Here is a 14,634-nt window from a genome sequence, read left to right on the forward strand (position 1 = left end):
TGATTGATAGATATCATTCAATGAGTAGTTCAACATGGAAAGCGTTGTGAGGGCTGGTGTTAATTTAAAAATGTAAGTTTTTTTCTTGCAGTCTGATTTTGAATTTCAGAGAGAAGTATGCTGCTCTCTTTTATTCCCGGTGCAGTGTCTAGAACAGGGGTGGGGAACGTTGATCCTGGAGGGCCACTCTCCTGCAGAGTTTAGTTCCAACCCTGAAAAACCCTAGAAAAAAAAAACCTAAATGCATCCCGAAGACCTTGATTAGCTGGTTCAGGTGTTTTTGATTAGGGTTGGAGCTAAACTCTGCAGGGACACCGGCCCTCCAGGATCAACGTTCCCCACCCCTGGTCTAGAAAATGGTCAAAAATGCTGCATTTCAGGGAATTGTTTACATCTGATGGAACAGGGGGATATACATATTAGCTACTTCAAATATAGTATGATGTGTGAGAGCCAGTCACTGATCCAAGTATTTATTTATTATTATTATTGCTAGTTGTTTTTGTTGCATTTTTTAATTGTGAACGGCTGATCCATAAAAGAGTTTAACACCACCATTGGATTTATACTACTATTAATAGGCATAAGTGTCATACTGCTGTCTCAAATAATGTGGGAGGATTCCACTATATCTATGACTTAGCCTACAGCAGGGCTACTGCTGTGCCTGTCCAAAAGTCCCACACCCTACAGAGAGCTAAAACCTCTTAGGCTGTCGCGTGATTTCCCTCTCTGCTCTACAGACCAGGCTGACCATACCCAACTATGTATATTTTTAATTATTTGATTGTTGCTAATACATTTAATATTATATTGTATTATAAAATATCTTAGTGCCATTAAAATAAATTTTAAAAGAAAAAAATATTCTAAAAGATTTTTGTTTAAATGGCATTTCATAGTAGAGCTACACTATGTAACTTTTTTGTTTTAAATTGCATATTATTTGCGGAAGAATAAATAACAAATAACAAAATAAAGAAAAATAAGAATGTGTCTTTAAGGTGCTATCACAGACAAATTATGGAAGTATGCAATTTCCTGGGAGAACCATCCAGATATATACAGTGGGTACGGAAAGTATTCAGACCCCCTTAAATTTTTCACTCTTTGTTATATTGCAGCCATTTGCTAAAATCATTTGTTAATTTTTTTTCCTCATTAATGTACACACAGCACCCCATATTGACAGAAAAACACAGAATTGTTGACATTTTTGCAGATTTATTAAAAAAGAAAAACTGAAATATCACATGGTCCTAAGTATTCAGACCCTTTGCTGTGACACTCATATATTTAACTCAGGTGCTGTCCATTTCTTCTGATCATCCTTGAGATGGTTCTACACCTTCATTTGAGTCCAGCTGTGTTTGATTATACTGATTGGACTTGATTAGGAAAGCCACACACCTGTCTATATAAGACCTTACAGCTCACAGTGCATGTCAGAGCAAATGAGAATCATGAGGTCAAAGGAACTGCCTGAAGAGCTCAGAGACAGAATTGTGGCAAGGCACAGATCTGGCCAAGGTTACAAAAAAAATTCTGCTGCACTTAAGGTTCCTAAGAGCACACATGTGATATTTCAGTTTTTCTTTTTTAATAAATCTGCAAAAATGTCAACGATTCTGTGTTTTTCTGTCAATATGGGGTGCTGTGTGTACATTAATGAGGACAAAAAATTAACTTAAATGATTTTAGCAAATGGCTGCAATATAACAAAGAGTGAAAAATTGAAGGGGGTCTGAATACTTTCCGTACCCACTGTATATATATATTCATCCCCCTCCTGGCTGTATTGTTGTAATGTTGTTGAAAGCATAAAAAAGCTCTAAAATATAAATCTCAGAAGTTTCTCAGAAGTCGTCATAGCTGGGTAAACTTCTATAGCGATGAACGGTAGACTACATCAAATTTTTTGTGTTCCCATTTGCTCAAATATCAAAAGAAAAACTCCACAATAGTGTTTTCACAACTTTCAAAATAAGGTAGCCTAAAAATAGAGAGAGATTGATAACGGCAGTCAGAAGAGAGAAAGATGTCAATTTACAGTCATTCCCACACACAGCTGCTCTATTAGAAACACCTCACAGCAGCGTTAACTAGTTTTTCACAATTTGATGCAAAGGTAATACAATACAAAATATAGTGTTATAAATGTACATACATTTTAAAAATGAAAATATAAAAAACGTTGTAGTATTTACAATGCTGATGAAAGTTGAAATGCATCATCACAGTCTATGAAAAGGGTCCATTATAGGGTTACGTTTGGGGTATATGTACATAAAAAAACATGTTTTTTTTTTTTGCTGTAGCTACTCAATCAATTTTGTTGAAAAAAAAGTACATTTAATGTATTATGGTTCCCTTTCATGGGAACTTCGAACTGCGTCCTCTAGGGGTCGCTATGGGGAACGCCTCGTCGCTAGGTTTTCTTGCCATGCTGCGGACGCAAGCTTCAGACGAAGAAGTGAATGATGTGTGCTCCCAGCGCCTATTTATACTATAGTCGCACCGGTAGTGACGTCATGGCTGTCGCCGGCCAACGAGTTGGTGTTTTTTCAATGTATGCTTCAGACACGGGTCACGACGAGGCGTTCCCCATAGCGACCCCTAGAGGACGCAGTGTCTCGTTCCCTACTCAGGGAACCATGGTTACACAAGTAACCTGAGACGTTTTACATACATAAATTTAAACAATATCAATATATAATATCGATAACTATCACATCAGAACATCTTGAGTTGCTTTTTTTTTTTAAGATTGAGGATGGTAAAAAGGTATGAACACCACAAGTGGCAATCCAGCCTTCTGCCCTTGAGCAAAACACTTAAAAATGCACTCTCATCAGTCGCTCTTTCTTCATCTTGAGTCATGACCTTTGGTAACTCTCAGATATAGGTCTAGACAGTGGAGTGGCCTAAGTGTCTCCTTTTAAGGAAAACAGCACTGCAAATAATCTTGCGATTGATTTTGATTTATGGCTGATGGACTGGGTGAGCTCCTCACTCTTTACAGTAAACTTCAGATGTGTCACTAACTGATCGTGTGAGAGATCACACTTGTATGCAATTCTGCACCTGTTCAGCTTGTGGTTTAAGGGCATGAGTGCCTTGCAGAAGCATGCACCTGCAAAACACAGCCGTTGACGGATGACAACAGCTCAGATTTATCTGTACATATTTCTCCCTGTCCATAAGAGGTGAGAAGGTGTCTCAAACCTGTCACTCTGTCATTACCATGAGGCTATTTAAAGCTTATGTTACTGACTCTCATCACACAGTATTGTCATGTGAATGGAAGTTCACCGACATCATTCTGTACCTGTCATGCTCACACCAGACTTGCGCAACCTGACAGGCTGGCATGTTATTTCTGAACATTTGCTTGAATTAAATCAATCATTAAATAGTGTTAACAACTCTTGATTGCCTAACAAGAAGTATGCAAAAGGGTGCATGGTGACATGAACACTAAAAACAAGCCCAAGGCATACAAGAATAAATAAGTGTCCTTGAATATAAATGTAATCTTCATAAACAAATATACAAAAAGTATACTGTACTGTATACTGCATAAGCCTACTGTAGTGTTCTATACTAGCCTATATTTAGTTGTCACATGTTGCATAGTTGTTATGTATTCACATATTCTTTTGACCAAAAAGATATATGGAAACCTGTTTCTGCCACTAAATTTAAAATAAATAAATAAATAAAAATAAAAAGTTAATTGCAACTTTTTATTTCACAATTCTGATTTTTTTCTTGCGATCCTGAGTCAGTTCTTATATTGTGAGATATAAACTCAGAATTGTGCAATTCTGAGAAGAAAAGTCAGAATTTGTGAGATACAAACTCTTAATTCCAAAAAAGTCAGATTTTTGAGATAAAAAGTTGCAATTATATTTTTTTTTTTATTCCATGGCAGAAAGAAAAAAAAGTAATAATTGCAAGATGTAAACTCACAGTTCTGAGAATAAAACAGAACTGTGAGATTTAAACTCAGGATTGTGAGATATAAACTCAGAATTGTGAGATGTAAATTCGGAATTGCAATACAAAAAGTCAGAATTGTGAGATAAAAAGTCACAATTAACCTACCTTTTTAATTTTTTTTATTCCATGGTGGAAACAGGCTTCCATATAGATATTTTTATGTTATATTTTGTATTTTTGCTTTTTTTATGAATTCTTTAGCATTTTGTAATTGTTGTATTATTAATGTTTACTTAGTAGACTTACCCTATATTTCAATGGCAATAATGGTGGAAATGTTAAGAAGGTTTTTTTATTTATTTATTTACTTATTTTTTGTAAGCAAAACTTTAGTAGGTTATATGTGCCTAGATACAAGCTGAATTAAAAAAAAAATAGACCTACCCTGAGAACATTTATGACAGCTAGTCTCCCTTACTATAATTGACAAAAGGGCCACGTCACACTTCTTTATTGCTTTTCTCACGCGCAGAATAGACTATGCAGTCGTGCACCTGTTGCTCACCCGCGTGCGCAGGTCGGGCCTGGCTGGGAGTCTGGTGCTACTGGCGAGCCGCGCAGTCCATAGCAGAACGGAAGCCGGGCGTTCCTGGCTCGTGCAGTCATCGCTCGCGCGAGATTCATTCGATGTTCGGGAAGGATGAATGAAGGTGTCTCGCGCCATTGGAATTCTGTGGGCGGTGAAAGAGGGGGAGAGAAAGTAAGGAACATGATCTAACTTTTTTATGGCCCGCGCCAGACTCTGGAACCGTATATATATATAAGGGAGGTGATGGATAGATGATACACAGAACATCAGGGAGTTGAGCAGGCATCACCGATCGCTTCGGGACTCTAATTAACCACAGAGAGAACTACATCCCTCACCACTGACAGCCTTACAGCAATACGCGCAACCGAGAGCTGAAGACAAACTCCAGATCGCAGACCTCATGGGACTGCTGCGTGTTGAAGAGCTGGTAGGTTTTGTGCTGATGCACGCAGTGCTTTTTGGGAGTCCCATCTGAATGTTGACATGTTATCAACTAACTTCTAGATTTATATTGTTAGAATTTTAGATAAACATGCAAAAAAATCCCATGCAAATGCATGTTTACATATAAATAAATAAAGATATAAAGAAATATAATTAAGAAAATTGTTAACCAAAATTATACAGTTGAAATACAGCTGAAGATGACAAAACTAATCTTAAAAACATATGAAATACTAAAATTGCTAAAACTGAAACTGAAATAAATGAAGTAAATATAAAGCTAAATAGAAATATTCTATGATAAAAATAACAAAAGAAGATAACATTTTAACTTTCGGTTAAGTTTTAGTAAAATGAAAATTAAAATGAAAGATAAAAATATTAAAATATAAGCTAATTCCAAATATTAATACTAATATAGTATATAAATAATACTAAAATAACACCATTTACTGTTACTACAGCTGTAATGTTTACAATGAAAAGGACTGAAAAACACGAGAAAAATAAAGGCAGTGCATAACATAGAAAGAAGTTACAATAGGAAAGCCCACAAGAGATAAAGAAAATTCATAAAATAAAAATACAAGAGAAAAAGCAGAGGAAATGTTTGTGTTTACATACTGTATCTTATAAGGAAAGGTAAGAAATAAGGAATATAAAAAAAGAAAGAAAATACACAAAAGAAAGAATGCATGGGGGTGGGTGAGTATGGGTGATAGAGCAGTGTGATGTTATTAAATATCTGTCAGCGATTAAGAAGGATCCAGGGTGTCTAGAATAACCCAACTGCATGGGCCTGTCCTCCTATTTGAAACAACAGAAATGACACAAGTGTGTGTAATTATTTTTTTAGGTTCTTAAAACAGCTGAACACTCTCTCCACCCCATCCACACAATCACTAAATTAAACTACGTCTGCTTTAAACTACACACTTGTTCTTTCTCTGGAAGCTATTCAGTCCTTGAAACCAAGTGTGTAAAAGCTGTGGTCACAGTAGACCACAGTTGCTTGTGCTCCATTGACTTTAATTCATACGTATATGAAATCCAAGACTGATGAGTGTCATGTCCAATCACAGGTCACCGGGAAGAGAGGCGAGGGAAAGGTGCCAGGAGGTGCATGCGCAGAGGTGTTCGCTGCAGGAGAATATGAAACCAGCATCATTCAGGAGAAACAGGATGGACTTCAGACACAACAGGACCTGAATGACATCAAACCAAGCGAACAGAATCTCAAACTCAATGTAAGAATGAATACAACTTAATAAAAATGAACATGGCTACAATTTTACATAGTAACATAATGAAAAACATCTATCTTTTAATTTTTCTTAGGTTGACCGATCAGGAAAGCTAAAACTAGAAACTGTTGAAGACCTCTTCAACATTTTGCAGCTGAGGAAGAGGAGAAAGGAAAGGAAGATTCAAGCATCAAAGAAACAGCCAGAGCCTGATATCCTGGTGAGGAACTTCTTCCATAATGCGTTACAAATGCGGCTATATTATTTTAAGATGGTTATATCATAAAGATTTCAGATTTAATTACTGGCTAACATTTTTCAGCCAGAAACAGTGGACCAGGCTTTGTTCCTAAAGGCTGTCACAGAGAATAAACTGCCTGTGGTTGAGAAATATTTATCAGATGGTGGAGACCCCAATGCTTGTGATCATGTGAGTGTGTCGTCTAACACTTTCCTTCACTCGTGCTGTTAAGTCTTCCAGAATCAAAGGGAGAGTTCACCCAAAAATGACAAAAAAATACATTTTGAGGAATGCTTCAGTTTTTAAGTCCATAGAATGGAAGTCAATGGTAACCAAAACTGTTTGGTTACCAGCATTCTTCAAAATATCATCTTTTATGTTCCACGGAAGGTTTGGAACAACATTATGGTGAATAAATGATGAACAAATTTTCATTTTTGTGTGAACTATCCCTTTAAACTCACACCTGTGTTTTTTCAGTATATTTATATACTATTATATAGCTGTATAGCTATTATTATTATTTATTTTTTTATATTTCGTTTTAATACATTTTTATTTCAGCTTTAGTTTTAGTTATTTTGGTAAAAATAAACTTAAACTTATTTTATTTCAGTTACTGTAGTTAATTACCAACATTTAGAGTTTTAGTTTTTTTAGGTTTTTCATCTAATATTTAAATTTTATTTTGATCCTCTTCATTTAAATTAACAATCAAGAAATGAACACTTTTAGTAACAATAACAACACCGACTCTCACTTGTTCTCTCTCTTTCAGTTTAAGCGCTCAGCTCTGCATAAAGCCAGTGCCCAAGGTTACATAGAGATTATGCAGAAGCTCCTGGAGAGTGGAGCATCCATGGATCAAAAAGACAAGGTAGCACAGATGGTGGATGTGACTTTTACACCAGTGCTACAAGAATATTATCTCACATTTATTTTTTATTATAATTCTGAGATGCAATTTCTCTGTCGCATGTTCATAGCTGGATGCCACAGCTGTGCACTGGGCCTGTAGAGGTGGAAGCCTGCCTGCCCTGGAGCTGCTTCTCAATAAAGGAGCCAAATTCAACTGCAGAGACAAGGTAGATAGAAAGCTAATGCAGGCATATGACACCAAATGGATCTTTGGACAGTGATAATAAAATTCACAAATCATTCTCATGCTTTTTGTAGCAAACAATCATGAAGCATTTTTACCCTTCTTGTTTTTAAACAGCTATGCAGCACTCCCCTTCATGTTGCAGTTCGGACGGGACATTATGAATGTGCTGAGCGTCTCATTCATTGTGGAGCTGATGTAAATGCCAAAGACAGGGTAAGAATTCTTTTTGCGCTTTATTCAAATATTTTCCCAAAACATTCAGAATGTTTAATATGGTATGTTAAACTGACTAATTTTTATGTCATTTTAAATAGCAAATTTATGATATTAATGCATTGTCCCACATTTTGTTTTTCTTCTCTAATGCCACTGCATTGTGTTTATGTAGGAGGGAGACACACCAATGCACGACGCAGTGAGGATAAATAGATTTAAAATTATAAAACTGCTGATGATGTATGGAGCCAGTCTAAATGCCAAAAACAATGTAAGTTCAATTAGGGTACATACAATCCTTATATGTCATTGAAGTTTACATGATGGTGCCCTCTAGAGACAGATTTAGGAACTACACGATTCTGTTTAAAGGGGTCCTATTATACTTGTTTACAAAGTCTTGATTTTGTTTTGGGGGTGTACTAGAACAGGCTCTCATACTAGGTTGTTCAAAAAACACATTATTTTTCACATATTTTACATTATTACAACACCTCTCTCCCCAGTCTGGCATGAACGGCTCGAATAGTTCCTGTATCAAATGAAGGCCCGCCTTCTGAAATACGAAATGTGCTGTGATTGGTTAGCTGGGCCAGTGTGTGTTGTGATTGGCAGCACTCGGCGCCCGGTCAGGAAATGTCATGCCCCTTACCATAGCCGCCTGCAAGCTTCAGTCTAAATATTGCGTCAAAATCAAATCAATTTAAGCACGATTTAAACCCGGATGATTGTAACCACACTAAGTTCATCTGCCTTGGGAAAGCTAGCGTGTCTCCGACATAGTGATAACACTCGTTGCCTTCTCTAGTGCAGCTCAACCAGGTCTCGTCCCATTCGTCCATATTTGTGATATCACAAATCCCGGAAAATATGCGTTGTAGTCTAAACGAGTCGTTCGTTGTAGTTTTTGAAAAGTGATTTCTGTTAAATAAAATATCTCCTTTTGGAGATTGGACTTTAAGCTTTGTAACTTTGCAGATATTTTTTATGCCCAAACAGCAACATTACAGACTAACTAAAGTTGAAAAAGTGAAAAAGCATAAATAATAGCACCCCTTTAATGCCCCAATACTGACTCGCCACAATATCAAACAGAATATAAGCAAAAATATATATAATGCTTTATTCTTTTATGACTAAATGACGGTGGATATAGCCAGTGCAAAAAGAACTCATACTGTGAGTATTAGTTAGTAAGTCTGTTTAAATGGGTATATTTTAGTGGATATATCCTAAAATTATCTGTCATTTACAGGATGGAAAGACACCAATGGAGACTCTGCTTTCATGGCAAAAAGGTGTGAAAAACATCCTGAATAACTTTAATGAAGAGGAAGCACCATATCCAAATGAACAACTTTTAAACATCCGTCCCAATGCTGAATTGTTATAACATTATTATTACTTTCTTTCTTACATGTTAAACATTAAACTGAACAGTACTTTGCAATTTGCTTAATGATGACGCTATTTGCTGGCGATAGAGCGTTATTTGTAAATATTGTTTTCTCACTTGTCTCACTTGATTTTGAGAGCAAAGAATCTTCGGTGAGTGGCACAAAACATGAACACGTGTGAGTGGTTGTATGTTTGTTTGCTTGTTCAGGATAATTATTTAATATTATTTTAATTTCATAACTTGTGACTGCATTTAAAAAATGTCCATGGCAGTTTGATCTACTGGGGAAATGTCTGGACAGACTGGAGGCGGAACTGTAAATGTTCAGAAATGGAACAGAATGTGAATGCTGGTCTGAGAATGTTTATGATGGATATTATTGTAATTGTTTTGTAATTTTGGACTGGATTTGTGAAAGACTTTGGCACTGGGTACATGGAAATCCCTTATGAAATGTGCATTGGTAAATGTGTCTTGTAATTCTTTCTTTTAAACCCTTAAAAGTAATTGTGAATCATTTTAATCAAATGTGAATAAAGTGTTTTGGTCACCAAGTGTTTCCCGAAAGTTTTATGTGAGTTTTCTTTATATTAGACATATTCTTTTGGTTTTTATGTTAATGACAAAAATATGGACAGCATAAACTTAATTTGGTTTATTGGGACGTTTTATATTCTTTATATAGCCTACACAAACTGTAAATGCCACTTTAATGTCTCCAAGCAAGAACTGAGTTTGTATTTAGGCCTCAACATCTATTAATAAGGCGATCTAGTCATAGTATACCATGTTTGATGTTCTTTCTTAATGATTTGCACACCCTTTTTTCTTATCCTATCCTATTTCCTATTACTTTACATTGTACTTTGGTTTGGTATTTTAATGTAGTAATGTTTTTATTTGTATATGTTATGATTTATTCTTGTATATAGAATTTACATTATTAAAAAACGTATTTCTACTAATTAAAAAAAATACACTTAAAAAACACAGCATAAAAACTGAAACAAATCGAAAAAGCAAACCAAACGCTAAAAACAAGCAGCAATCTGATTCTAAGAAATGCGCAGTCCAACTTCTGCGCATTTATAGCGCCACTGTGACGTGCACGAGCACGCACTCCCAGCAGCCTTTGCAGTTGCTCGCGCTTATCCGATTGGTGGAATTTGAAAATAAGTACGCGCGAAGTTAAAGGCAATATAATACACACTTTATCCTTTGACAATTATGTAAGTCAACTAAATTAGCTTGTTTTAATGCGCATGTTTTGATGTCCTGTTCTTTTTTGTGAAAGGTTGAGGTTATGAGTTCGGGTGGGTCTTAATGTCATTTTTTGTTGTTGCCAGGTTTACTTATAAAATATCTATAAAAACTGTAATTGTCTGTTAAAATGAACATAAGATTATACAATTGACACAATGCAAAAATAAAAATGTGTTATTACTGTCAGATGTGATTAAAGGGTTGTCAGAAGTATGCTCTGTATCTCAGAGGCTGTTATTTTATCCTCTTTTATGTCTTCTCATATGTTTTCTTAGAGCAATATGATGGAGTCAGGGCTAAAGGATGAGAAGGCAAGACCGGAGACGATAGTTGTGGAAGATTTAAGGAGAAATCTGTCCTCGGAGTTCAGCGAGTGTTCAGATTTCCAGGTAAGATGACTTTATGAACATTACTACAGGACCCTGTGTGATTTGTACATTGTGATTTATGAAATAATCATCAGAAATGTTTTGAGCCTTGATGTTTCTTTTGAAGGACCCGTCTGACCTGGAGAAGGAACACTTGAAGGTGTATCTTAGGATAAGACCATTTTCAACAGCTGAGATTGAGAATGGAGAATCACAGGTGAAAATAAGGAATAAATGGTTAAGGGATACAGCACACATTTTCAGTGCCCTAAAATGCAGACCCTCATGCAGAAATGCTTTATTTTGTTGGGAAAAATATTTTTAAAGGGTAAATTCCCCTGAAGACCTGTTTCAAATATTGCCTCTAAATAAAATGATTAGTCTGTGCTTTCTCTCTGTGTTTTTAAAGGACTGTGTGGCTATTCAGCCTCCAGAGACTGTGCTCCTCAAAGCTCCACAATCATCTCTTTTTGCCAGGCTCAGCGATAAGTCAGTGCCAGTTACAGCTCAAGGTTTCCAGTTCTCTCAGGCAAGCAGACCCATCAGCACACAGAGTCTAGATCAGGGGTGTACAATCCTGTTCCTGGAGGGCCACTATCCGGCAAAGTTTAGCTCCAACCCCAATTAAACACACCTTAACCAACTAATCAAGGTCTTACTAGGCGTACTAGAAACTTCCAGGCAGGTGTGTGAGACAAGTTGGAGCTAAACTGTGCACTCTCTCTTATAACTTGGTCTTGTATGACAGATTATTCACAAGGTGTTATTAACATTGTGGTATTTGTGGTATTTTGGTCCAGACACTACACAGGAGGAGATGTTTGATGGCACAGTGAAGGGTCTTGTGAGGGATGTGCTAGAGGGACAAAACTCTCTGGTCTTTACATACGGTATCACCAATGCTGGGAAGACCTTCACTTTTTTAGGTTTGTATTTTTTATCTTATTGTATTGATAGACTGAATTATTTTCTGTTGTAATTGACATAATGTCACAAATGTTGTCAATAGAGCTTAAAAGTCAATGTGTTAATGCTCCAAAACCCATTTTAATTTGAGCAAGTTAAAACAAGAGGCAAAAAGTTGCTATATTTAAATGAAAGATTACAAAGATTTTTTTTCTTTGAAGTAGAGTGCACTTAATTAATCTTTCACAGTAAAGGTCAGGAATGTAAAGTAGGGTCAGTAAATTAAGGTCAGTTTTGATCAGACCAACCTTGTAAAATAGTGTCTGTGTGAATGCAGAAGAAGCAAACAGAAGGAGCGTCGAATCATGTTCAAAATGTTGTATCAAAAATAAAAAGAAGGGCAGGGACAATTCATTCTATCCAATGCTTCTATCCATTGGTTGTTAATTGAATAGAGGCAGATCTGAATGTGTGTTATGGCATTTTGATTAGTACTTACAAGGTCACAAAAAATATTTAAACAAAGCATGCATGAATGAATTGTTCACAATTTGTGATTTGCTTTTGCAAAATACTCATATTCAAGGTTTATGTCCTGATTGTGTTTTAATGTATTAGGTCCAGATACTGATCCAGGCATCTTGCCTCGTTCCCTCAACATGATCTTCAGTAGTCTGGATGGTCGCATCTTCAACCAGATGTGCCTAAAACCCCAGAGGTGCTGGGATTTCATCAGGCTCACCAAAGAGCAGCAAAACGAGGAAGCAGCTGGCAAACGCAACCTGCTCAAGCTTTTTAAAGAGGTACTGTAATGGCAGAGTGAGTTGAACAACCTCTGTTTTTCAGGGGTGTTTCATTTGACTCAATTAGTCTTTTGTCTTCTCTTTAGACTGATGCACCGAAGAGTACGTCTTGCCATAGCTCGAAGTCTGATCTTGAAGGTAAAGAGAATTTTTTTTTTTTTGTTAGTTACACCTCTCTAAGGTTGTGCTTGGCAGTCTGTTTATGTTGTTTGTCTGGCTGACACATAACTTTTTGGTTCCCTGTTAGATGGTTCCACTTTATGTGATATAAGCTCTGCAGTGAATGAGAGGAGTTTGGTTGTGGATATGGACATACACACCAAGTTTTCAATTTGGGTCTCATTCTGCGAGATCTACAATGAGAACATCCACGACTTGCTAGAACAGCATTCAAACAATGCTTCACGAAGAACCAACCTCCGTCTTTGTCAGGATGTCAAAGGGAACTCATTCATCAAAGGTAAAGTAGCATCTGTTTCTGTAATATATTTGTCATTAAATCGTTACAATGTTTCCATGTAGCTGATGGTTCATCCAAGCCAAAGTTGAACCCTGGCCTGCTGTAATAAAGTTTTGCATATAACAACAGAAATAATGCATGTTGTAAGGGTGCATTTTCATATATATTTCTCCTTTATGCATTTGACAGATGATTTTATCCAAAGAGATGTTCAAGTTATGCATTTTATCAGTTCATGTGTTCCCTGAGAATCTAACCCATGACCCTAGAACCATATGCTGTTTGAGCGAGAAGAGTGAGATTACACTGCAATATTTCTTCATTAAATCATTCCAAAGAGCAATTATATGTCATTTGTAATCATTGAAATGTCTTCTGTTTTGTTTTTTGCCTGGAATAATGTGTAATAGCTAAAACTGGCCAGGTGCTGGTGCTAGAGCAATAAGAAAAAAGATGTAGCGATAATAGCATTTCCATGTGTTAAGGGTGATTCAGTCAGTTGTTTTAAGGAAACTGATGTGCTGTGTCTGTCAGATTGTGTCTTTGCTCATAACAGTTAATTTTGTTAATTTTCTAGATCTGAGATGGGTGCAGGTGAGCAGTGTTGATGAAGCCTTGAAAGTGATGAAACTGGGCAAAAAGAACCAGAGCATCTCCAGCACTAAACTCAACATTCTCTCCAGCAGGAGGTACACTACACAAATTCTGTAACTTCCTGTTGTTTATCCATTTTAACGCAGTGGGTGTTGTATGCATGTGTTATTCTGAGTTCATGTCCTCTTTGCCTGATTTTTAGCCACAGTATTTTCTCTGTCCGGATCCTGAAGGTGGAAGATGTGGGAATACCCAGAGTGGAGTCAGTCAGCGAGTGAGTCTGTGAATACTGATCTGACTTCTCTGCAGTATGTTTGTGTTGTGTTTCAGAATGGTTTGTTAAAGTATTTACTCTGGTTCAAGGCTGGCGCTGTGTGATCTGGCCGGATCTGAGCGATGTGCTAAAACACAAAATAAAGGGGAACGGCTGAAAGAGGCAGGAAACATCAACACCTCTCTACTCAGCCTGGGAAAATGCATCAGTGCGCTCAGAAATAACCAGCAGGCCAGGTATATAAATCTTATATATATATATATATATATATTTTTTTTTTTTCTTCTTCCTTTCCTTTGTCCTTTAAACACCTCTTATTTTGTCTTTTCAGACAGCACGTTCCATTCAGAGAGAGTAAACTCACTCACTATCTGCAGGGATACTTTACCGGCCGGGGCAAAGCCTGTATGATTGTAAACATTAACCAGTGCGCCTCCATGCATGATGAGACGGTCAACGTCCTCAAGTTCTCTGCCGTAGCTCAAAAGGTATGTGATGTCCTAATATGTCTTCATCTCACTCCTTAAAGGGATGCCGTTCATCTTTGAATGTAACTTGAGATATTTTGAATGAAAGCTGAGTGATTTCTGTCCCTCCATTTAAAACTCTATTCCACCCAAACGTTGACGCTTCAAAAAGTTCATGAGATTGTAAAATATACCCATATGAAATATCCTTGGTTTAATCAAGACATTAATTAAAGGGGTCATATGATGCTTTTTTAAAGATCATTATTTTGTGTATTTGGTGTAACAGAATATGTTGACATGCTTTAATGTTCAA

At 36.6% G+C, this 14,634-nt stretch overlaps 2 protein-coding genes across 2 annotated transcripts in view; both read left to right on the top strand.

Moving 5' to 3' along the window:
• The first annotated feature begins 4,643 nt into the window (after positions 1-4,643).
• Positions 4,644-9,725, top strand: LOC107689832 (ankyrin repeat domain-containing protein 1-like). Its single transcript, XM_016487994.1, has 9 exons — positions 4,644-4,961; positions 6,061-6,225; positions 6,317-6,442; positions 6,545-6,652; positions 7,242-7,340; positions 7,450-7,548; positions 7,683-7,781; positions 7,957-8,055; positions 9,040-9,725. Exons 1-9 carry the CDS (start codon positions 4,935-4,937, stop codon positions 9,175-9,177), a joined length of 960 nt encoding a protein of 319 aa, XP_016343480.1. The 5' UTR covers positions 4,644-4,934; the 3' UTR covers positions 9,178-9,725.
• A 577-nt stretch (positions 9,726-10,302) lies between these two features.
• The window catches only part of LOC107689820 (kinesin-like protein KIF20B), a 33,577-nt gene continuing 29,245 nt past the window's right edge, over positions 10,303-14,634 (top strand). Inside the window, 4 exon segments of the mRNA XM_016487985.1 lie at positions 10,303-10,412; positions 10,722-10,835; positions 10,942-11,031; positions 11,224-11,343. Coding sequence (XP_016343471.1) covers positions 10,728-10,835; positions 10,942-11,031; positions 11,224-11,343 — 318 coding nt within the window. The 5' untranslated portion in view covers positions 10,303-10,412; positions 10,722-10,727.

This window comes from Sinocyclocheilus anshuiensis, unplaced genomic scaffold, assembly GCF_001515605.1.
Source record: "Sinocyclocheilus anshuiensis isolate Anshui unplaced genomic scaffold, SAMN03320099.WGS_v1.1 scaffold918, whole genome shotgun sequence".
NCBI classification, from domain to species: domain Eukaryota; kingdom Metazoa; phylum Chordata; class Actinopteri; order Cypriniformes; family Cyprinidae; genus Sinocyclocheilus; species Sinocyclocheilus anshuiensis.